This window comes from Choloepus didactylus, chromosome 19 (genome assembly GCF_015220235.1).
Source record: "Choloepus didactylus isolate mChoDid1 chromosome 19, mChoDid1.pri, whole genome shotgun sequence".
NCBI lineage: Eukaryota > Metazoa > Chordata > Mammalia > Pilosa > Megalonychidae > Choloepus > Choloepus didactylus.
In genome coordinates this window covers 17,494,141-17,519,982 of record NC_051325.1, presented here as the reverse complement: position 1 = coordinate 17,519,982, position 25,842 = coordinate 17,494,141, and the positions used below count along the sequence as shown (strand labels likewise).

General features: G+C 38.5%; 1 protein-coding gene across 4 annotated transcripts in view; it reads right to left on the bottom strand.

Annotated features, from left to right (window-relative positions):
- KIF16B (kinesin family member 16B) overlaps window positions 1-25,842 on the bottom strand; it is a 306,240-nt gene that overhangs the window by 241,727 nt on the left and 38,671 nt on the right. For all 4 annotated transcript variants that reach the window (XR_005213209.1, XM_037812352.1, XM_037812353.1 and 1 more), the window contains exons 2-10: window positions 23,377-23,446; window positions 21,677-21,790; window positions 15,207-15,323; window positions 13,127-13,224; window positions 12,301-12,410; window positions 9,095-9,237; window positions 7,466-7,634; window positions 7,164-7,295; window positions 5,472-5,647 (exon numbers count right to left, since the gene is read on the bottom strand). Coding sequence is in view for 3 of the 4 variants with exons in the window: in XM_037812352.1 (XP_037668280.1) it covers window positions 5,472-5,647; window positions 7,164-7,295; window positions 7,466-7,634; window positions 9,095-9,237; window positions 12,301-12,410; window positions 13,127-13,224; window positions 15,207-15,323; window positions 21,677-21,790; window positions 23,377-23,446 (1,129 nt within the window). In the remaining variant the exon portion in view is untranslated. The remainder of the gene's footprint in view (window positions 1-5,471; window positions 5,648-7,163; window positions 7,296-7,465; window positions 7,635-9,094; window positions 9,238-12,300; window positions 12,411-13,126; window positions 13,225-15,206; window positions 15,324-21,676; window positions 21,791-23,376; window positions 23,447-25,842) is intronic.

The following is a 25,842-nucleotide window of genomic DNA, read 5'->3' as shown; positions in this document are numbered from 1 at the left end:
TGTAACTTGGTGAAATCTAGAGTATTCAACAATTGTGATAAAATGTACAAATACGTTCTTTTACGAGGGAGAACAAGCAAATGTCAACCTTGCAAGGTGTTAAAAATGGGGAGGCATTGGGCAATCAGCATAAACTAGAGACTGTAACCAATAGAATCATTGTATTATGCTTCCTTTAATGTAACAAAGGTGATATACCAAGGTGAATGCAGATAAGACGGGGGGGATAGGGGAGGCATGTTAGACACTTGACATTGGTGGTATTGTCTGATTCTTTATTCTACTTTGATTTAAGGTTATTTTTCCTTTTGCTGCTTCCTAGCTGTCATTTTTTTTTTTCCTCTTTCTTTTGCCTCTCTACCTTCTTTGACTCTCCCTCCTACCTTGTGGAAGAAATGTAGATGCTCTTATATAGATAGTGGTGAAGGAGGTGAACACATAAATGTATGACCATGCAGAAAACCATCGATTATTTACTTGGGATGGAATGTATGGTGAGTGAACAAAACCATATTAAAAAAAAATGGGTTGATGACAAAACCTCGAGGGCAATATACTGAGTGAAATAAGCCAGACACATTAGGACAATTATTACAGGGTCTCACTGACAGGAACTAATTATAATATGTAAACTCACAGACATGAAATATAAGGTACCAAGATATAGGACGAGGCTTAAGAATGGGGAGTGGTTGCTTAATATGAGCAGAATGTTGAATTAGGATGAATTCAAATGTTTGGAAATGAACAGGGGTGTTGGTAGCAAGATGTGAGAATAACTAACAGCACCAAATGGTGTGTGAATGAGGTGGAAAGGGGAAGCTCAGAGTCATATATGTCACCAGAAGGAAAGTTGGAGGTCAAAAGATGGGAATGTATAAAACTGAATCCTATGGTGGGCAATGTCCATGATCAACTGTACAAATAGTACAAATCACTTCCATTAACCAGAACAAATGTATGACAATACAATTAGAAGTTAATAATAGAGGAGCATATAGGGAAGAACTATATACCTATTACAAACTATATACTACAGTTAGTAGTATTTCAACATTTTTTCATAAACAGTAACAAATGTACTATATCAATACTACGAGTCAACAATTGAGGGGGGTTGGTTAGGGATAGTGGAGGATTAGAGTTTCCTTTTCTTTTTTTCTTTTTTCATCTTTCACTTTATTTCTTGCCTGGAGTAATGAAAAGTTTCTAAAAATTGAACAAAAATTAAGTGTGATGGATGCACAGCTGTATGAGGGTACCCACGGGCAAGTGATTATACACTTTGGATCTTTGGATAATTGTATGGTATCTGAACAATCTCAATAAAAATGAAAAAAAAAAAAAAAAAATCAAATCTGACCTAAATCCATAGGTCCTAAAGGATTTGTCTGATCTCAATAGTCATAAAGTACAAAACTCAAAAAGTAAAAAGCGTAAGTCTTGTTCAATCACAGGTTTTAGAAACTCACCAACACTGATACATGCAAATGAGACTCATTTACTTTCACCGCTGGATGGTATTCCAGGTATGGCCTGGCTGCACCACAATTATTTGCCCATTCCCTTATCAATGTTGCAGACATACAACAACTGACATGAGAATGACAAACACTAAGATCAGGTTAGAACTTGGGGGCAGAGGGCAGGGAGACACAGGAGGGGAAAACGGAACCAAACAGAGGCACACAGCGGGTTTCAACTGTATGCGTAGTATTTTAATCCTTAAGCTGACAAGTGGGTACACAGTGCTCTTAGGGCCAAAAAAGGTAATAGATAAAATTTTTAAAAAGGAAGTCTCCACACTCCCCTTTGTCCAGTGTATGAATGGATGAATAGAAAAACAGGGAAAAAAAAAAACACCCAGTGATCTTTTTTACTTTAATTGTTCTTTTTCACTTTAATTTTTATTCTTATTACTTTTGTGTGCGTGGTAATGAAAACATTCAAAAATTAATTTTGGTGATCAACACACAACTGCATGGTGGTACTGTGAACAGATGATTGTACACTTTATACGACTGTATGGTATGTGAATATATCTCAATAAAAATGAATTATTAAAAAAAATTAAAAAAAAAAAAAAAGGAAGTCTCCCCCCCATCGCAGAAGGAATCGTTACTCAATTTGAAGTTATCCAGGTCATATCCAAGCATGTTTTTGTTGTTTCTTTCAACACAAATGGTATAAACTCTATTCTGAATATTGGCTTTTTCACTTAACAATTTATCTTAGGAAAAATTCAATGGAAATAAAGCCCCCTCATTCTTTTTAAAAATACCAATTCCATTGTACAGTATTCCACTGTATAAACAGTCTTTTACTTATGTTTGTATTCTCTAATTAGTGGAAACACAGTCTCTTCTAATCTTTTGCTTTGCCAGCAATACTACAAAGAATATCCTTATACCAACAGCCTATATACATGGTTTATCAATATAATGAATTCCTAAAAGGGGAATTTGTGAGTTACCTATGTGTGTGACTATTTTTTAATTGCCAAATTGTCCTCCCTAGACAGAGGTTGTAGCATTTCTTTCCTTACTATTTATTTTTCAATTTCTTGCAAACAAAAGCAGCATCCACAAAGCAGTCATTTTAGGTCCAGTTACACGTTCAGACTAACAAGGCTACACGGGCCACACTCAGAAACTGTCCACTCAGCAGAAAGTTGAGCTTGCCAACAGGAAGCAAAGGTAATTCTCTTCTCAGAGCAGTCCATGCAGCCATCCTCACGGCCTCCAGGACCTGCTCTCACTGGCCCTCTGAGTAGCTGCTAACATTTGAGTGGTCAAGATTCACACAGGGTGTAGGGAGGCCCACCTTGGCTTTGAAGCCCATGCCAGACAGGAGCTATTCGCTTTCTTTCCTCATTTTTTTGTTGTTGTTGTTGCTTATTTTATTTCTGTACTGTTTCATTTTCTTGTTGTTTCACTAATTGTCATAGCATCAAACTGGAAACTCCCCAAATGCCCACCAAAAGCAGAACAGATAAAGGAGTTGGGACAGATTTGTAGGATGGAATACCAGACAGCAAAGAGAATAAATGATCTACAAATATATGCAACAACACAGAGCAACCTCACAAACACAAACAGTATGCCCTGCAAGATTCCAATTATATAAAGAACAAAAATAGGGAAAACTCATCTACGCTGTTAGAAGCCCTGCCTGGAGGGGGAGGTAGTGCCTGAGGAGGAGCACCAAGGAGGCTTCTAGGGTGCTATAATGCTCTGCTTCTTGTACTGGGTGAGGCTTAGATGGGTGAATTCAGCTGGTGAACATTCACTGAGCTGTACACTTATAATACGTAATTTTTCTGTACTTCAATAAAAAGTTTATAAATATATAAATTTATATTTTATATATACACCAACTACAAACACATATCTCTATATCTAGATATAGTAAAAGCAAATACGTCAGAATCTTTTGCTTTATTTAAACTGTGCTTTTAAAACTCCAACACACATGACATTTTGCAATGACAAATACATAAAATTATTTAAAGTACGAGTTGATTTCTATTTAGCTTTGCTTAAATAAATAACCTTAGAAATGGAACTTTGATTTGAGTAAGCAAACATTGTCAGTGAACCTAGGGAAGCCTTTGGAATAGATAATTTTGGCAATAGAGCAATGTCCTAAGATAAACTTATATAGGAATGTTAATGGGCATTTAAGAACAACTGCTTGTTTTATTAAGCAGCACAAATTTAATTAATTTAAGATAAGCCCATACTCCCTCACAGTGTAATAAAATATTTTCAGTTAGATTCCCATTTTTATTGTAATATGCTGTTTATCAAAGAATCTTATCTTCAATGTGTTCCAAATACATTTCCTTCTTTTCCATTCTCATCCCCAAAACGAGAGCAACAAAGTACTCCCTTCACTACAGGAGTGGTCTCGCTCATGAAAGAAAACAAGAAAAAAAGACCACAAAATACAGTGAAATTGTTTGGCATACCTAATCCCTCTGAAGACATTCCTCATGGAGAATCTGTAAAAGTTTTAATAAATTAAAGTTTTTCTGCCCACATGAGGAGGCTTCTTTCAAAGATTTCCTCAGTTTAATTTTAAACTTTAATATAAAAAGGCTAATCTTTCTTTTATTCCTTCATTCTATCACTTAGTAAGAGTTAAGAATGAGAAGGTGCCCCTAGAATTTTCCAAATACACATAAAGTAGTCTAGGTGATCCTAGCAAATCATCTTTAAGTGCTTACTTTAGATAAATAATAGTTTTAAAACATTGAAAAAAATCCCACTAACTAGGTGTATAAGTGAGAAAATGATTATTTTGGTTCATGCTATAAGTTAAATAGGCCTAATGAAATCTCATCCAACAGGATTATTCATTCTGACAACTTCCATTCACATGCCAGAAGCTCCAAATGATAAAGTAAAATGGATGTGAATGTATTTTTAAGCACAATGAACAATTCCTATTCAACTCTTGTCTACCATCTGACGGCAAAGAACTGTCTGGTATATTTCAGAACATACAGAACTCAGTGAGGTTTTTGTCTTGTCAATATTGTTACAGTTCAAACCATTTATGAGATGTCCAAAGCTTCAAATGCCATAAGTTCCTAGAGGGAAAGCACTGCTTTAGAGAGACCACTTTGCATTTAAAGAGAAGTATGTTTTTAATGAAACACTTAAGACATCCACTCATGGGTTAAGAAAACAGGAGGAAATCTGTCTTTGTTTTATTTCTATCACCAGTCTAACAGCAACATTCAAAAAGCTATCCTTTATCCTTGATTTTCTTTCAAAGGTAGGCTTTCTACACAACAGCATCTAAACCTACTGGAACTTAAGTCACACCATTCAACACAGAATGTAACTCTGTACACTATGCAATTCATAAATAAGTTTACTGTGAAAATCCCAAAAGGATGAGCCTTCTTCATGAGAATCCCAAAAGGATCGTGAATTGAGACTCTGTCACTGATAAAGCAAGGCCTCAGGGACACCATCTCAGCCAGGCCACAAGGTGTAATGTCACAAATATCACTAAATCGCCATAACCACCTCTGCAATGAGTGACATGAAGCAGAGATTCAGAAAGTTCAAACAAGTCTTTCATTCTGTTACAATAGATTTTCAAGTCATAAAATGCACAGGCCAAATTTTAAATATTACTCTAAGCACCTCACTTTCTTTCCTCTAATGGAGATTATGCCACTAATCCTCTTGCAGGCTAAAATTTCATCAGTAATTGATAACTATTATATAGTTACTCATTCCAGGTTTAGTGGATAAAATCTTACAATGGAGCACATAATGAATGCAAAAGCCAATCGGAGGTTGATGTAAAGGAGAGACTGGTTAAAGCATTTAAAGCTTTACTTAGCACTTATTTACTCAAATCAATACGATGAGTGAAGTAATTGTCTCATTAAGATCTAGAAATAGATGCTATTATTCAAAGAAAATTATCCATAAATCTCAGAAAATCCTAACCTGATTCCCTTGAGCAAGCAACGTTTTCAGTCTGGCTATTTCAGCTCGGAGCTCCCGGATGAGTTTGACATTGGCATCCTCATTAATGGTCGGCTTGTTGATGATGTTTTTGGCTCTATTTGCATAGCGAAGGGTACTTAGGGTTTCTCCGTAATTGACATCAGCAGGTGAAATCGCTGTGAAGAATGAATTCAAAAAATAATTTATCCAGCAATCCGAGTTTCATTTAACACAAAGTTGGTTCGTAATTTAAAAGTAAGATTAACCCCAGGTCATTGGATAGACTAAATATTCATTGCCACAGTAATGAATATTAAAAAATTATCTAGATTTATAGGAAAGAGTGTTCACTGTACCAAATTAAATGTCATTTTGCTTTTCTAAAGTCTGGAATCAGCCATCTAACCATTCTAAAATGAAATACAAGATACCCACTGTGGAATCTGCTCTGTTGAAAGTATAAGAAGATGATTTCAAGACCACTTATATATCTCAATCTTAAGTAGGATTTAAAGCAGTTTTAAAAGCTCTGGCAATGCCTACCATCCATGTGAAAAACCAAGAGCACAATAATTTTTGACAAGAGTCAGAAGATGAGTTTTTTCTTTTCCTCTCAAAGCTTTTGTTAATCCCACCCTGCCTCATCCCCCAGTACCAAACTTTACAGTTTAGATGAGTATACAATTGCACCTGGGGTGTATACCCCAGGATAGAATCCTCCTCCATGGTTAATGCATATATTGGTGAGGGAGTTGAGGAAGGGGGATAGAGAGAGGAAGGGAGGAGGGGAAAAAGAGTTAAGGAGAGAAAACAGGTTTGTGAGTTCTCACTAATTGATCTCCCCTTTCTACACTGTTTCCCTATTTGGCCTCTTTCGGTTAATTGATATACAAATAAGTATACAAATAAAGTATACAGGCATACCTCATTTTACTACACTTTGCTTTACTACACTCCAGAGATACTGAGTTTTTTTTTTTTTTTACAAATTGAAGGTTGTGACAACCCTGCATTGAGCAAGTCAGTCGGCACCATTCATGTCTCTGTGTCACATCTTAATTAAGATATGTACATTGTTTTCTTAAGACTAAATACTATTGCACATTTAATAGACTACAGTATAGTGTAAACATAACTTTTATATGCACTGGGAAACCAAAAAATTCACGTGACTCACTTTATGGTGGTATTTCCTTTATTGCAGTGGTGTGGAACCAAACTCACAATATCTCCAAAGCATGCCTGTATTATCATTATTTGTTATAGATAATCACTTTTTTATGCTCTCAATTCTTAATTTTAAATTCCACATTTACCACTTTAATAGAAAAACAAAGTCGGGTTATCTTAACTTTGTGTCCCTATCATGAATGATTTCATCCCATGAGTTAGCAGAGTTAAAAGTTTCTGTCTTGTACTTTAAGCAAAGAAAAGCTAATAGCCACTCTACATGTTCTTACAACTTCCATAACCAATAACATGGCAAGTCTACATAACTGGGCAGGAGGAAAAACAATAATATTATATTGTACACTAGGCCATATTAAGGTGATTTTCCTCAAGGCAGAAAAACCACTATTTCTTTTAAAATATGAAAGGTGCTCTTTCCTGATGAGACAATTTAAACTTAAACATTTACAGTTAATTTGCACAAAACATCATATACTGAAGAAAAGAACTTCAATCTCTTACTGGCGATCATGATAGTTTTAGAGTTTCCTCCAAGGCTATCTTTTAACAACCAAGTCAGAACAGAATCCCTGTAAGGCACAAAAAGCTGCTTCTTCTTTAAAAGAGGGTTTGCTGCATCCTGAGATAAATCGGCTGTAGGGAAGATGAAAAAAAAAAGACAATTATTAAATTCTTCTTCAATTTTGGTTCAGAAAACCTTGAGGATGCTACTCCGGTTTGCAACACAAATCTTAAACTGAATTGCTTCGTGCTAATACAGTATCATGAGGAAAAACAAAGGCAGGAGACGAGTGTGAACCTACCTAAGGCAGAAATGACGTTCCCCAGGGTCACGAGGGACTTGTTAATGTTGCCCCCTTCCTTCAGTCTAACGCCGGTGGCACCGGTAGCATCAGCACGCTCACTTCCAGCAAGATCAACTAAGTGGATCTTGCTCACAGTCTCACACGGCATTTCAGAATCAAATTTTGCCTGTGGTAAAATAGAAAAGCAAACTTGAAGAGATGCAAAGGGCCCTGACGTTGCGTACAAAACAAATTCTAATTATTTCCCACTTCTCACGTTGATCTGTCAGGGCAAATTATTTTCTGTCATAGTGATTATAAGACTTCCAAAATTAAACTCAATACAATGAAAGTCTGTTTTTAAACTTTTAGACCTATGTGACTTTTAAACTTTCTGAAGAACCATTCCAGCACTTAAATCACTCAGTCATTCTTAAGAAAGGCTCACTGGCTCTGACTGAGGCAGGATAAGGTACTATGCACTGAGGGGCACCCAACAAGGAAATGTATAAGTAAATAAGCAATTAATATTGATCCCATACAGAATCGACAGCACTCACAACAATGGCTCTCTATAACATGATAAATGTCAACAATTAGGTAAAAAATAATCACTGTTCAATAATAAAACATTTTGTTTCACAAATTATTTAAAAAAAAGTGAAAATCTTAATTATATTCCTTGCCTCTGAATTCTACCAAAATTTCACTTTATCAAAGACTTTTAACCCAAGTTTTACAGTCTTGACCAAAATGCCAGAAAGAATTATCATATTCTGACAGAAATGCAAACCTCCTAGAAACTGAGGGGGGACATCTCCTAATCAGACAACAAGAGAAAATACTGTAAAACTACAAAAAGAAAGACCTAACAAAAGACAGAAGCATGGAGAATTTAATGGGAGTTGTTCTGACACCTAGAGAATTTTTCATTTTCTTTGCTCTCTCATGCACCTCATTAATAAAATTCTCTTTCTGCCAGGAGGTGATGTGCATGTCATGCATTCAATCTTGAACGCAAGTGAGGACATCCCCACGCTCCTAACAAATGCTTCAACTCTGAGAGGACCCTAAATTTTTGTGTTTATCTGTCTTCTGGCCCAGGTATTGAAATAACAGTTACCCTCAGTAATTTCCATACACATTGTCCTGACTGTAATGAACTCTTACATCAGCACTTAGAAACGTTTTCCTTTCATGTCATTCTAATAATCCCAATCAGCGTCAGGGGGCCAGCACCATGGAGCGATAATGTACCGCGCAGAGGGACTCACCTTGGCCTCCAGCTGGTCTGACTCATAATCCATTATCTCCCACAGAGTTTGCAACAATGAAAACTTTTGCTTAATTAAACACAGAGCAAGTTTGTTGTATGTGTGGTTTTTTTTCTTTTTATGTCTAGAACAGAGTGGGAGCCTGCTAAATATTTCTTAAGGGTACACATCAGGACATTTCAAATTACTGTGATTGTAACCACAGAGAAAGTCGGCACACAGCACATGTTCAACCCTAATTAACAAGAAAATGACAGCCAGTCACCTTTGCCTGCTGCTCCTCCTCGTTCAACAGCCATCAGTCCTCAGCTGGTGCTAATGAGGAAGTAAAGCCCTCGGGGATGGAGCCTGCCAGCCCCACAGCTGCCCTCACCTGAGTAAACTTGATGGTGAAGATGGCATGAGACCTGCTACTGACGTCGTTCATCCCTGTCGCCGCTGTGGTACGATTGATATTTCCTGCATCCATAAGCTCTTCTACATCACGGTAATTCTGTACTAAATGTTTGGATAAATCTGAGAAAAAAATAGGGGGTGAAGAAATTTCTAATGTATAATGAATGGAATAAGAAATTACCTTCCTGAAATAATGTACAGCTCTACGAATATGCCGACCCATTTAAGAGATCTTGTTTCCACAGCATGGTGGTTTATCATGCAGATTCGGGAGCTGGGCTGCCTGGGCTCAAATCCCAGCTCTGCCACTTACCAGCTGCGGGCTTACCTAGTTACAGGCAAGCTGTTTAGCCTCATGTAGCTCAGTTGCCTCAGCTGATCATGTGTTCCTATCACACAGAGTAGTTAGGATAAACGTTTGCAGTTATCATCGACTTCATTAGTATTAGCTGGAGCACACAGAAGAGCAATGTAAAGGTACTACCTCTTCAAAACCCTGATGGTCATGATCTCCGTGGAAAACCTGTGTTGTGGGTTTAATTGTCCCTGCCCCCACCCCCAAAAATGTTGATGTCCTAACCCCTGCTCCTGGGGAATGTGGCCTTATTTGGAAATAGGCTCTTTGCAGATGTAATCTGCAAAATTGAGATAGGGTCATACTGGGTTAGTATGGGTGGAATCTAAATCCAATGACTGGTGTCCTTAGGAGGAGAGAGATTTGAAGACACAGGGGTGACACACAGAAGAAGGCCATGTGAAGACAGAAGCAGAAATTGGATACTTGTGGCCAAGGAATGCCAAGGATTGCCAGCAACCACAGGAAGCTGGAAGAAGCAAGGGAAGATTCTTCCCCAGAACCTTCACAGGGAGCGTGGCCCAGCAGACACCTTGATTTCAGGCTTGGTAGCCTCCAGAACTATGAGAGAATAAATCTCTGTTGTTTTAAGTCACCCAGTTTGTGGTACAAACTAACACCATCTAAAAGCATGTTTTATATCCTCTTGAAAATTATTTATTTATTTCTGAACACTCACGTGGTTCCAAAGTCAAAGGCTACAAAAGGCAGACTGTGTGAAAGGTCTCACTTCCACAGCCAACCTACAGCTACCCAGTTCTCCTTTTGTCAGGCAACCAATGTTATCAGTTTATAGGTATCCTTCCAGAAATATAATCCACACATACAGTCAATTTACATATATATCAAACCATCATTTTCCCCCTTTCACAAAAATGGTAGCAGACCATAAACAGTTTTGCACCCTGCTTTTCCCAGGTAATAATACATATTGGAGAACACACTGTATCAGTTCTTAAGGCAATTCCTCATTCATTTTCATAACTGCACAGCATTCGATTGAATACTTGGTCCATAACCAATTTAACCAGTCTAACCAGTCTGCTAATGAGACTCTAGAGTCTGTTTACGTTTTGCTTTCCAATCACAAATAATGCTGCTGCAAATAATCTTGTACAGAGTCTTTCTGAATGTGTGTGAATATATTTACAGAATAAATCCTTAGAGGTAGAATTGCTGGATCAAAGGCCATTTGTAATTTTGATAGATATTGCAAAATTGTCCCCATAAGAAATAATTTACACGCAGAAGTTGCAATGTATTAGAGTGCCTGTTTCCCAATACCAGACCCAATGCTGTCTTAGGCTTATTTGTATCTGCCAAGGATACGTGACAAATGTAATCTCAATGTACTTTTATTATGCTTTACTCTTGTAATGAATGAAGCTGAGCATTCTTTCCATCATTTAAAAAATCATCTGTATTTCCATTTTTGTGAACAGCGTACTCACATCCTTTAGCCATTTTCTACTGGGTTATTGAACCTGTCCTTACTGATATACAGGATCTCTTTATATTTTAAGGAAATCACTACTTTGTCTGCAAATTGAATTGAAAACATTTTCCCCATTTTGTCATTTGGTTTTTTACTTTGCTTATGGTTTTTCTGCAAAGCATATAGTTCCATTTTTTACCATTTCAAATTTAGCATCTCTTATTTAATGGTTTCTGAGTTTTAAGTCAAATTTTTAAAAGCCTTCCCTTCTCCCAATTTCTGAAAAAGAAATTAGCCCATGGTTTCTTTTAGCCATTTAATTATTTCATTTCTTACATTTAAATCTTTGATCCATTTGCTATTTATCCTGATGTAAAAACTGAGATATGTACCAACTTACTTTTTTTTCTTCTCCCAGACAGCTTAATTATCCATATTTATCCCATTGCTTGAATAGTACATTTATCAGAAACACAATCCCCATAAGTATCTGGGTCAGATATCTGAATTTTTACCGTTTGATTATTCTATCTGTTCATAAACCAGCTTTATAATGTGTTACCTGATAATTAAAGGGAAAACATAAAGCCACATGTCAGGCTAAAAACTATTAACAGTAATTGCTCTATTTTTGCAGATGGGGTCCTGGTGGTGGACCCGGTATCAACAGGTAAAAAAGACAACCAGAATAGGAAGATTTTCAAACCCATGACCAGTTCCCTGCCTTGCCTCCAACAAGACACACACATGAAGGACAACAGCCACATGAAAGCATGTATGTATGTGTGATTCTTGCAGGTCCGCCCCCTTTCCTCACACGCCAAGTAGGTTCTAGAATGTAGGGCAAGTGAGATTAACTTCACTACAGGGGTGACCTTAAATCCAGGCTATTTTTTAAAGAAAATAATGAGCAAGGGTCAGCCCTTGAACCCTCATTACTTGTGGCATTCCTCACAACTGAATGAAACATAACCCATGTGTCACAACACAAACAGAGAACCCCAACACAGGAAACTGCAAATGCTCTGCTTAGCAGGTAAGAAGTCTTAGGCTATCTTGTATATATCATCATTAGGGTCTGTAAAAATACACTGCTAAACAGCAACAGGTTTACTTATCTTGCCCAAGAACACTGGAGAACACATTTCCAGAGAGTTCTAAAACTCAGAGGTATGTACTGGCAAGCCCCATGAAATCAGTAAACACTCAGTAATGTACAAATTCACTAAACAAATATTGCACAGTGACAGCTCATATCATTTTGTTACTCTAACAAAATGCCAAAAAAACACCAAATTTTAAAATTCCACCATTTTGTTACATTTCTTTCTTTCAAAAGCATTATTTTTACATAAATTCCAAAGATACAAGACTATGAAATATTCATTCTTACCCTCAACATAAGGTCCTTCTTTTGGATGTTCACGGACTCTTAAATTGAAGGTTTTGGATGACTTTCGCCTAAGTAGATCTCTCACACGTTCATTATAAATTTCTAAGTAGCTAAAAATTTTAAATAGAATTGAATTCAGAAAGATGCTTTCAGACATTAATAACATTAACAACAAAAACAGGAAAAACCTACATTTCTGAGCAGTAACTATATATCTGGTACTGTGCCAAGTACTTTATGTTGATTACTCCATTTCATTCCTACAATACTCCAGAGGTAGGTGCTAACCCCACTTCATAGGTTAGGCTACTGCACTTTAAGGTGACTTAAATAACCTGTCCAAGGCCACACAGCGACTGGCAGGTAAAGCAGACAAGTGACCTACACTGCCACGTCTGTCCTCATGGCTCCCCAGATGTGATTTCAAGGAGGAGAAAGCACCTCAACCACCCAAGTCACAGATTCGACGTATGTGATCCTACCAACATACAGAGTGACACAAGCCTTTTTCAGGTGAAAGAATAAGACAAGTGAACTGGGTATACATTTTTAAAAAGCTCAATGCATTTGAGATAAACATCCTAATTAGTTTCTGACCAAACTGGGTTATTTCAACTAGCCTCCCAAATCCTAGTCCAAATTTTACAAGAAAGTTATTGAAAACTTAAATGTTTTAAGCTTTATTTCCAACTACCATAAATATAGGAGAGGAAAAAAAGGCAGACTCTTTCTTTAGGAAGCTAAAAGCTCCATCCATTCCTGGTGCCTAAAATCAAGCCAAACAGCCTTGGCTACAACCAAGCAGCTGCTCAGGCACAGGCCCTACCTGACTTCAGTTCGGAAAGATGCTTCATCCCATCTAGTGGTTTCATTTATCCGACTGAAAAGCCCTTCACAGATCCGAGGTATTAAGCCAGAATCACCCTGCAATAGGAAGTAGGAATGCCACAGCTGTCACTTGAAATAAAAGCAACCAATGACTAAATGATCGATTTGTTAGAGTGGAGCACGAGTCTGGGGACCTTCATGCTAACCCCAATCCTACCACCCTGGCATCCCAGACATGTCATTTATCCCCACCAGGACTGCTTCCTAGAAAGGATGCTGGGACTTTGGTCATATCAGGTTATCCATTGTTAATCAGTTAAATCACAGCTTGTGAACATAAGGAGACTTGTTCTCTAGCTTTCAAACAAGACAGTCTACAGCCAAAGATTAAATGTTAAAAATATGATCTGGTCAAATGACCAAAAAAGGTAAATATACAATGGCAGACAAGAAATGCCAACAAAACTCTATAAATTCCTCAAAGTAGCTAATCATTTCATTGCTTAAACTTAGGTGATGGGAACATATTAATACATGTAGTATGTCCCTCCTTTAATGTACTATCCCTCGTCTGGCATTCCTAGAGAGGAAGACTTTAATACATTGTATTATTTATACAATGGGGGCATAATATTCAATAATAGTCATGTCTCAGTTAGCAGTAACAAGCTGATGAAACCCAGAACAATACTAAAGATAAGGCAAAATGTTCTTATTAGGAAACCAAATCTTCAGCACATTAGAACCTGGATCTCTAATGTTCTCTTCCGTAGTCCCTCCCTGTCTTCACGTACCCCCCTCACTCAAAAAATAAAACCATTATCATCACTGCTTTAAGAAAACTTTCTTTCCTTGAACCTTTAAAGCAGGACAGATTCTCATCAAGGAAAAATGGGCTTTTCAGTATATATATTTTTCTTACTTAAAAAAGAAAAAAGAATACCCAAGCTGTACACAAGAATAAGGTCAGAGAAAAATACTTGTCATTTATGAGAACCTTATAAATGTTTAACTTACATAAAATAGCTACTAGGGAATCAACATGGAAATTTCATTTTTAGAAGCTTTTCAAGACACAGTAGGAAAGTAGGAAGAGGAAGTAATGGCAAAAAGAAATGTGAAACTCTCTAAACATTCTGTCTGTTCTTTACTTTTAAGCCTTGAGGATACACAGCATAGCATTTATCTACTTCTTGTGTGTGTGGGCGGGGGGGGGGGAGCCTGGATTTAAGAAGCCAGGTTACATGCACTGCAGTATTTCATCTAGAAAGATCTATCCTCCTTTAGTAATGCAAATTCCAGGAACCCCTAAACCTTTAGCATTAAAGACATCAGCATGCTTACCGGCAGGAACCCCCCAAATCCTCTGGTAATATCTCCACATCTACAACATGCCATAGGTTTCAGTAGTCATTGAACACTGTATTCAATATTGCATAAGAAAAATAAAACATACAAAACACTATCTAAAGCTGGAGAAAACACAGAAAGAGATAAAGTTCCTTCAATAATGTCTACTTTTTATGCCCCTATATTTTGGGACAAGTAGAACATTAATGTCTGTTGATTTATACAACGTAACTACTAAACTCCTCTCCCTATATAACTGGATAAACTCTCTGACTCTTTTTATGTATTTGCTAGATTTATGCTGTACCTTTCCACCAAAGATTTAGACTTTTTATTTTTACATTTTTCTGAGGGAAAAAAGTGTTTTGAATCTCTTTAAAAAGAACAGAGTTCAGTAATTTTATTCAAACTGTTGTGTTGGCAGAAAAGAAGAATAAATTACTCATGGGCCCAGTATACTTTTTCGATAAGATTATAAGGCCTTTAAAAACAGAAAATGAACTGGGACTGGCATCCATTATTCATGCCTACAAACTTAAAACTATTTCTAATTTAAAATCTCTCAAAGGAAATTAAGTCCAACTTATTACTGAGTTTTATCTTATTACTAAAGAATGATCAGGACATGAAAACCAAGTTAGTGCAGACCAAGTAGATAAAAGAGGTAATTCTATCAGTTCAAAAAGAGATAATGAGAAAATTTCTTCCACACAGTGTAAACAACGTACAGAATTTCCCATCATAGTGTATGACTTTCCCGATCCAGTTTGCCCATATGCAAAGACACAAGCATTATAACCTTCAAATGCAGATTTCACAACATCCGTGCCAAGAGTTTTGAAAACCTGAAAGCCAAAAAACACACAAAAGATACAATTATCAAGGGTTTTAATAAAAGCACCTTCATTGTTGACAATATTTTTGAATGCTACTTTCATTTCTTAAGAATTGCACCACATAAATCAATGTAGAATTGATAAGATATGTACCCCAGTTTTTAATCAAAAGTAAACTTTTTAAGCAACCAAAAAGCAATGCCATCCTCTTTTTAAGTTAACAAAAATTTAAGTTTACTGTTTAAGTTAATAAAGTTTCTGAAATATAAAAATGCAAATCAGTCAAATCTAGAAGCAAGGATGATTTTAAAGCATGACAATTTACCTTTTCAGGATTATATAAATTTATAAACATATTCATTCTTTCAGAGTTTCCAGTAACTAGATACTCAAAACCTGAAGGTTACTGCCCAAACCACACCAAATTAATGTCATCATTTTAAGGGCCCAGCTATTCATCAAACTAAACCTTGCATCTCTGGAGGTTACCTTGTTGTTGGGTGATGGGTTGCGTATGGATGAGGCTGGAACTGCTGGTCTCCCCACCACAGTGCAGATGTTTTTCCTTATTTGGCTATTTGCCCAGGATGGAGGGGGCGGGAGACAACCTGTGCAGGGCCTGGGATGGCACCTACAATGGCCTGAGTCCATGTGAGCTGCTCCACATAATTCCAACTCCATAACTCCATGTTGGGGAGTAGGGAATATTAATACTTCACTGGGACAATTGATGTAAATAAGGCAAATCAAGATGCACGGTCATCCTAGTTATGCCAGCTGGGAAGGGGACTAACCAGAGCTTTCCAGACCCTTACCAGCCTCCTGCCCTCTGGGACCAGAAAAGTAAAGGCACACAAAATACCTTCCTGGTCCAGGGAGGCAATGGGAGCTGAAAACATGTCAACGGGTGGGAACTCCATCAGGTGCTCAGCCATAGCTACAATAAAGACAAGGTGCTCCTAAGCGGGCTCACCACCATTCACGGTGGGAGCCTCCACAATCCCTGCAGGAGTGGTCAGTCTCTGTGAGCCAGGTCAGCCAAACTCAGGAGACCCAACAGATAAACCAGAAAATGAAGCCCAATTACTGTCAAGCAGCACAGAGCAGCAGGTCTCAAATTTTGCTGCACATTAGAATCAACTGGGAAGCTTTGGAAAGTCCCAATGACCATGTTGCACCCTAGACCAATAAAGAAGAATCTCTACGAATGTGAACCTTGGAACCAGGACTTGTTTTGAATCCCCCAGTGATTTCTAAGTATAGCAGAATTTGGGGTGGCCTGGAGCATGGATATCTGCCTGACAGAACAGGAAATAGAGGTGATTCTATGTGGGAAGCCAGATTACTGTTAGAACATGCACACTGAGGGCCACATCAGAGTACACGTACGTCGTCAGCTCCACAGCAGTGACCCTGCCCCTTGCCCCGAACACCCACACTCCCAGACAGGGCTGATAAACACAAGCCATGCCAGTCTCAGCTCCACATAAACCATCCTTGCTAACAGCACAGCAGGCTGCCCAAATATTGAGATCCAAACATAGCAAGTGGACTTTAGCTTTCTTCAGGCACCATCTTCCTGCCATCTTGTTAGGACCTGGTTTTCTCAGACTCGTCAAAGATTTACAAACTATCATTTCAACTGAGTCATTTCTACAAATGGTCCCACATTCTGAGTTCATTCCCATCCATTTTAGCTTCAGAAGCCAATATTCTCTGATCTTATCCTCAAATTCTGATGACTTACTCAACTCTCACTATAATAGCAGCTCACGATTTCTGAACACTTTGCATGTGTTCATGTGTTGATCCTCTAGAAACACTGCAGGGTGAGCAGTGTTACTGGACCCATTTATCAGATAAGGAAGCTGAAGGGGTAGATGAGGTGAGTGAGGGGCAGAACTGGGATTTGAACACAGGCCTTTCTGACTCCAGAGGCCTGCACCAATGTGTGCCCTCTTCCCTCCCCTCTAAATCAGCATCCAGATCCCGAGCTGACCTGGAAGGCCTTCTCTGGACTTTCGTTAAGAAGCAGAAGCTAGGAATCCTGGGGAGACATGTGCTCCAGACCACAGTTTGAGGTTCATTTTCATTACATTAAGTTTGGAATACAAGGAGAAACACTAAATATTTCCCCAAGTTTCTCCAATTAAACAACAACAACAAAGCAAGTATCACTTTTACCATTTCTTAGAGCTCCATGGATAAGAAGAAACCCTTCCATACACTTCCCAAAGGATAAGGGATGACTTCTGTCTCATAGTTTTGTCTAACTAAAACAAAGTCATGGCAACCTTTTTTAGGTTCTAAAGAATTGGGGTAGCTGGTGGTGGATACCTGAAACTATTAAACTACAACCCAGAACCCATGAATCTCGAAGACAGTTGTATAAAAATGTAGCTTATGAGGGGTGACAGTGGGATTGGGAATGCCATAAGGACCAAACTCCACTTTGTCTAGTTTATGGATGGATGTGTAGAAAAGTAGGGGAAGCAAACAAACAGACAAAGGTACCTAGTGTTCTCTTTTACTTCAATTGCTCTTTTTCACTCTAATTATTATTCTTGTTATTTTTGTGTGTGTGCTAATGAAGGTGTCAGGGATTGATTTAGGTGATGAATGTACAACTATGTAATGGTACTGTAAACAATCAAAAGTACAATTTGTTTTGTATGACTGCGTGGTATGTGAATATATCTCAATAAAATGATGATTAAAAAAAAAAAAAAAAAAAACAAAGTCATGGAAAATATCAAATTTAAACCAAACCCAAAAGGTTTTTAAAAATAAATTCTTCCCAAGGGTTAAAATCCACACCCACCCTTTTACTATTACTTTATTTTCCAGAAAGCTAACCCAGCTGGAGTCTTCTGGACAGACTAACGGAGATCTGGGGGAGAGTGGGGCTGGAACTGGTGAACATGCCTAGGAAACATGTCAAAAATACAGAGATCTGAGGCACAGAAACCCAGGCGCCAAGATCCACAGTACTGATGGGACAGTGCCCACATCTCCATGGTTCTCAGCAAGGAAAACAGGCTGCCCTGTCTGCAGCTCCCACAACGGACTTATTCAGTTAGCATAATCCACCAAACCAAGGTGGGAAGGGAAGGCCTGCTTTATGAGGCTGACGACCCTCTTTCTCCCACTGGCATCAGGACTCCACTGAGATCCCCCGCCTCACTTGATTCCCCCAAAGCCACCTTGCTGGTTGTGTGAGAACAGTCTTTAAAGCTTATTTCCAGAGTAATTCAATAGCATCGCCGAGGCCATGCTTGAGAACTGCCCACAAGAGGGCACTGTTAAAACAAAGACTCTCCCGTCTAGCCTGTCAATTGGGAGAGCCCAGGTTTAAGCTTCTCTAGGGTTGAGTCAGGGAACTGGTTGTACAGCTATCAAAGCCTCACTTTGGAGTTCTGAAGAAACATTTAGAAAATCAGACCTTATTTAATGATCTTTCATTTATAGGAGTGTGGATTTAAATGGCTCATTATTTTTTTTTCTAATTTGAAAATTAATTTGAAAGGAAGAATTATTAATAGTCATCTCACCTGTTATTTGTTTAACATTAAGAGAAAATTTACTTGAACTATAGTAATATGCAGACTTTATTTCCCAAGATGCCTTTATATTCAAACAATTGAAAAAAAAAAAAAAACCCAGCACCATAGTAACTAAGCTTTGCATCTTCTGCTGTCTAAAGGAGGGATACAAACTGTCAGCTCACTTCCTGTATAATGGCATGTGGCATCATTAAAAACTTTAGTCAATATCTAAAATTAAAGCCCTATTTAGTAACAACAGGTAATAAAATTAGGGATGGGAAAGATTACCTTCTCTTTAATATAGTGTTCAAAAATAGATATTTAATCTGTTTATTAACATGTGGTTCTACTAGGAGGTAGTTTTACTAACATATCTTGGGGCTTTTCTGATTTTGTAATTTAATGAAACAATCTTGGATTATTTATAGAGTCAAAGACCCTAAAGGATCTGAAAACAGATGCTGCACCTATACCTAAAGCTTTAAAGTTATCCTTATCGACTGAAAACTTTTTGCAATTTAAAATAGTTTTCAACTCTGGGTATTTATTTCTAACTCCCGTAAGAGCTAAACTTGACACTGTTTCCCTGATCTTGACTCTTCTATGACCCAGGAAATGGAATCTGTTCCCATAAATCACCCACCAACTGTAAACAGGTTCATTCCGCCAACAAACCCTTAGTGAGCATCTCCAGGTGCCAGGCCTTGCTGTCACACAATGCTCTACTTCTCCACCCCCAGGTTTTCCTTCAGCACAGCCCCATCCCCAAGACCTCAGTTTCAGATAAAAATGGGGCAAAATCCAGCCTTCATTAGGTAAGTTAGAAGTGGAGACCCTCATTCATCGTCTGTTGAAGACATCCTGAGGTTGCTACAATGAACTAGATTTTCCTTAACAAATTCCCTTGCACCTACCACTTAACTCCCATTCCTAGTAAAGCCAAAATCTGAATTCCAATATCTATGACACTGTATTCCTCTTCAGACTCCTAGCTACCAACACTGACTAATGCAGGCACCTCGAACCAAAGTCATCTTCCTTCACTATTTCACTCAGACTCATCATCATTCATTCAAGAGGACTGTCCTCTCCATCAGTCATTCAGCACACACCATACTTTTTCTCTCATACCCTTAAGACCTTCCAGTGGCATCCCCACCACCCTCTACATCAACCCAGGATCTCAGCTCTGCTACTTATATAAGATGTATGAATTTGAGCAAGCTGCTTAAGCTCTCTGAGCATCTCCAACAAAGGAAAATGGAGCTAATATTTATTCATTCATTTCTTGTGAGGATTCACAGAGAGCATAAATGAGCACCCAGCTAAGGATTCTTATCTCCATTTTAACTCACAGAGACATGACGTATCTTCCAAAGCCACACAGAAGCTGGTCACATGCCAGGGAGAGGGCCTGTGACGAACCCCATGTTCTTCCTGACACTGGTACTTCCCCATAACCCCACTCTGCTCAAATACCAGCTTTCCCCAACCCAGGGAAATACACTTGTCCTTCGCTCACATGAAATGTCAACATCAGCATCTTGATCTTCTGGGAGGACCTTTATGTCTGTTCTTATCTGCCTACAACCTGCCTAGAGTTTAGACCATAAAATCCTACAGGGCAAGATTTCTTGGACAAAGTCCAGCATCTTTCCAGGTTCTAGAGAGGATCCTGGATATTTCTGAAAGTCCACCCAACCAGGGGAAATGTGACTTGGGTTTTATGTCTACCTCCTAAACCTCCATGTCACACAGGACTCAAAGCTAAGTGGCTTATTTTTCACAGTGTGCTGGTTTGAGTGTATTATGTCCTCCAGAAAAAGCCATGTTCTTTGATGCAATCTTGTGTGGGCAGACATATCAGTGTTGATTAGATCGTAATTGTTTGAGTGTTTCCATGGAGATGCACCCCACCCATCTGTGGGTGATGACTCTGATTGATAATTTCCATGGAGGTGTTACCCCACCTATTCAGGGTGGGTCTAAATTAAATCACTGAAGCCATATAAATGAGCTGACAAACATTTATGAGTGACATTTTGAAGAGAAGCTACAGCTAAGAGGGACACGTTGAAGAATGCACAGAAGCTGAGAGAGTAGCTTCAGATGAGGGACAGTTTGAAGACGGCCATTAAAAGCAGACTTTTGCTCCAGAGAAGCTAAGAGAGAACAAATGCCTCAAGAGGAACTGAGAGAGACATTTTTGAGACACTGCAGCCTAGAGGGGAACGTCCTGGGAGAAAGCCATTTTGAAACCAGAACTCTGGAGCACACACCAGCCACGTGCCTTCCCAGCTAAACAGAGGTTTTCCAGACACCATTGGCCATCCTTCAGTGAAGGTACCTGATTGTTGATGTGTTACCTTGGACACTTTATGGCCTTAAGACTGTAACTGTGTAACCAAATAAACCCCTTTTATAAAAGCCAATCCATTTCTGGTGTTTTGCATTCCAGCAGCATTAGCAAACTAGAACACACAGCTTAGCATCATATAAATGTGTTCTCCTCAAAAAAATGTTTTATTTGCACAGCTCCTTCAAGACAGCAGCCATGTCTAAGTTTTGAAACAAATCAAAAGTAACAAACATCATGCACAGAGGTGAAAAAAAAGAAATCTACTTTTTGGGGGCTGAATAATTCTCAGGTTTAAGACACAAAGTCCCATGTAACAACCGAAATACTAAGTTGCAAGGGCTAATTTTTGTCTATTACCTTCAGAAAATAAAAATAAGCAAGATGATTAAGAGTTTGAGGCTAGGCATGATTTTCTCAATATGAAAATAATCAACATAAAGATTTTGAAAATCTCATACCATTTCTTGTGAAACATAATCCGGACTTTTTAGATCAGCAGAATAAAAAGAAAAGTCATAGGTGAAGGTCTTGGTCCGTTCTCTTCCTGAATCCCCAGTTCCTCCTTCTGGTATCTAGAGGGAGATATGATTATGATGAGAATAACAATGTAAAAGAATAACAGAAACAATAGTAAAAATGTAAAGAGAACTGTCATTTGACAAGTGAGCCAATTCAGGGGAAAAAAAATAGCTCTTTCAAAAAAATGTACAATGATCACCATTTTTCATATTCACACCTCAGCGAAAAAATGAATTCCCCCTGACCTCCCTAAAAAATTTGAAGTACACTAAGAGAGAAAAATAACCTTAGATAAATAAAACCTAAACTTCTCCCAGCAATCCAGGCTCCCTGTGATGTGATATTTTTTTCAAGTTCTTACTAAAATATTAGAAGTCTGGACATCTGTAACATTTGAATGTCAGGCAAGATAAGGTTTGTAAAACTCAAAAAGGAAGAGAGTAATCAAGGAAAAGAGACTCCAAAATGTAGCAAGAAAGGGGATTCATCCAAGGCAAGAGGATTCATCTAAGGCCAGTGGTTTCCTCACTCTGATTTAGTAAATACAACTTTTTAGAGATTAAACTTGTACCAAAGGACTGGGAACATGCAAAGATGCATGAAACAAGTAAAAGGTAACTTAACAGCAGGGCATGGACAAGTAATCACTAGTAGAAACATAAGAAGATGCAAGAGGTCAAAGGAGAGAAAGCTTAGCGTGGGCCAGATAGAGCTAGGATGGTACACAGGATTGTGGTAAGTGGAGAAAAAGACATTCCAGTGGAGAATGCCTCATTCAGAGGGACAAGAGAGCCTCAAAGGAGGCTTATCAAATTACCCAGAGTCTGCCCAGTTGGAAGTTAGAAGCATTCTCCAGATCCTATCACTGGAGCTAAAGTTGCACTACTTTGAAATTGGATTTCAAAGTCTCCAATCTCTTGAGCCATAAATTAATAGAAATCCGTTCTCAGAAGTGAACCGGGGACTGATCTGTATTTGGCCCAGGAGCAGCAGGCCTCAGAAGGCCAAACCGATAAACGACAAATATCAATGGAACACGAAAGGGGCTGAGCTCACAAAGCTGGTGATATCTTTATTATTCAAAACGTCCTTCTTTCTCCTCTAAATGGAAAGTATTTGGGATCCTTAAATTTGCTGACAAAATATATAAATCAGATACTTTCACTGCAGGAGGACGAACTTGCCATCTGAGAAAATCAGTGTTTTTTTAATTTCTCTTTCATCCCCCTGAATTTTGAATGACACCAGCTATTACAAATTTATAAAACATGATGATTTTAATTAAAAATTGAAACACATCTGGGGCCAAAGCTTATTTAATTAGTCACAGAATACATCAATTACCAGGCTCAGCATCTACCACAGGGACAGAGGACAAAGATGACTGTGTCTGGGCTAACTTCATGAGCTCACATACCAGAGCTATAGCCTGAATCTGGCGTCCAGATCACATGAAACCAGGGATGGGGACAAGGAAACAGGGCCTCAACCCTTCAGCTTCATGACCAAGGCAAAATCAAGTTGCCATGGCCAAGTGAACGAAGAATGACAAACGTGTTTTATTTACCCACAAGTCATCCCAACAGTAAAACTAACACAGAGCCTCATGCAAGTAGAGCAAGGCCAGGTCATTACTTGCCTTTAAGTTTGTGATGGTTGTTTTGCTTTTCTCCATTTGAATAATGAACTTGGCTTCCAAATCCTTTTCCCTGCAACAGAAATAATTTGACATTTGTTAGGAGAGAAGATTATTTTTTTAAAAACTTGTTTTATTTACTTTTTATATTTGGGGATTTATTTTCAAACAGCATCTGACACACAATCCCTGATACTGCTCCTCCCAAATCCTTACATAAATAAACATAAAGACACACAAAATAGATGCAACCATCCAAAGCTATGATTGACAAATAATGTGTTGTGAAAACTTGGAAGGATTTATAAACTGTAAATAAAAAGGACCATAAATAACAAAAACCTTTGAGGACTGTCACTCATGAAAAAACAACCCCACCAACCTGACTGCAGGGCAGTGGGGATACTTTATCCCTCCACCCAAGATAAAAACCAAGGAAAAAACTGGAATGATCACATCAGGTGCTACTTCTAGAAGCAGCCAGAGTACTGCCCCTTCCTCCCACCTTCTTTCTACAACCATTCAGAAACTGTTATTCCCAGAAAAACCACAGAAAAGGAAATAAAGAGAACTTCTAAAAGAACTTCTAAAAGACCATACAGCCATACTATGGAGTGTTAAGCAACTGAAAAAGGATTGAGGAAGAAGATTTCCACATACTGCTACAGGATACATAGTTAAGCGGAGAACTCAAGACGGAGAAAAGTATATATAGTATAAATAGTATATATATAGTATATTTAAAGACAAAAAGTATAACCTTTTTGTTTTTTAAATGGCTACCTATGGACAAGGAAGAGAACGGAGTGAAGGGGACAGGGATAGTAGCTAGATTTCTACAAATATACTTTGTTCTGTAGATCATCTTTGAATTGATGAAAACATTTTACACAAAAATAAAACAAAATTATTTTGGAAAACAACCTAAAATTCAAAAGTTAAGTTGAAGCAAATGAACCTGTGTATAGAGAGAGACTACTTTGAGTGACTGTATGCAAGAAATGGACTCTAGATTGTAGTGGGATATATCCCAAGGAGAAAAAGCACTTCAAAGAAATCGTAAACCCTTTTCATTAATCGTATTTCTGGTGGCAAAGGAGGTTTTATCATTCTAAGATTTGTCTGTATATTGTGGGGGAAAGCCTGAGTCACACTGGTGGTGCCATTAGGAAGCAAGGTTAGTGAAGTGGTTGAAGGGATCTACAAATATAAAGTTGATGAGATTAAGTAAAAACTCTGTAATCCTCAATGTGAATGGAAAATACCAGCATGAACTTTACCAGAAATTTGAAATTAAAAAAAAAAAAGTACCTCCTAGCTTTGTCTGTTGAAAAAAGCCTAGACTCTTAAGTCTAAATTATAGTCTCTAAATACCAGTTTCCACAAGAAATCAGGGATCCTTGGACAAATGGCTCAATCCAACTATCTGAAACATCTCCTCACACAAGAAAGCAAGAATGTTGTTTGAAACACTAAAAGTTTTGTGCAAGGCAACCTCTAAAATGGCCCCCAGCGACTCCCGCCGCCTGGTGTTCACACCGGATTTGATCCCCTCCCCTGGAGTGCAGCTGGACTGAGTGACTCTGCCAACAAGAGAAGAGGGCAAAAGTGAAGGCCTGTCACTTCCTAGATTTCTGTCTCTCCAGCTCTCTTGTGCTTTTGTGGAGACCTCACAATGTGGTTGTAAGCAGCCCCAGGAGGGACCCACAGGGCGGCCACCTGAGTGGGCTTGGAAGTGGACCCTCCCCCTGCCCAACCTGGGGATGCCTACAAGACCACTGGCACCACGGCTGCAGCCCGTGTGAGACCCAGGGTCAGAGAACTCAGCCAACCCTCACCCAAATTCCTGACCCAGGGCAACAGGGAGATGATAAATGTCTGCTGTCTTAAGCCCCTAACTTCTGGAAGTTGTTACACAGTAACAGATAAGGAATACAAGGGCCATGGCAAAAGGCCTCATGAGCCAAGCTGAATCAATTCCCACTGGCCAAAGTTGAGGGATTTGAGCAGCAAAAGAGGATAATAACTGTAACAGAATGAAATGCACAAAAAATGCCTAAGTGTATGAACTCATAAATAAAAAATAAAAACTCAACAGTCGCCTTTGGAGAATGAAGGAACCACCTTATTATTTTGAAAACTGGTAAATAAAGGGAAAGAATCAAGCATTTACCCTGCATTTCCTAAAGGATCTGTAATCTGTACTTCAAGATAGATAACCAAATAGTTGTTGAGGGGAAGATCCTTTTAGAGGTATTCTTGATAATCAATGAAGGAATGACAGAACATCTTCATTTTGCTACCCCTGGTGAATCTGCGCATCTAGGGAGCAATCACGCATGGCTGCTAACCCAGCCATTCCCAGAATGAGGTGCATCCTGGCTGAAGTACCAACACCAGCAGCACAGTAGGCTTGTCCCCACCCCACCCCTAAAAGATCTGACTGATCTATATCTGATCTACATCAAA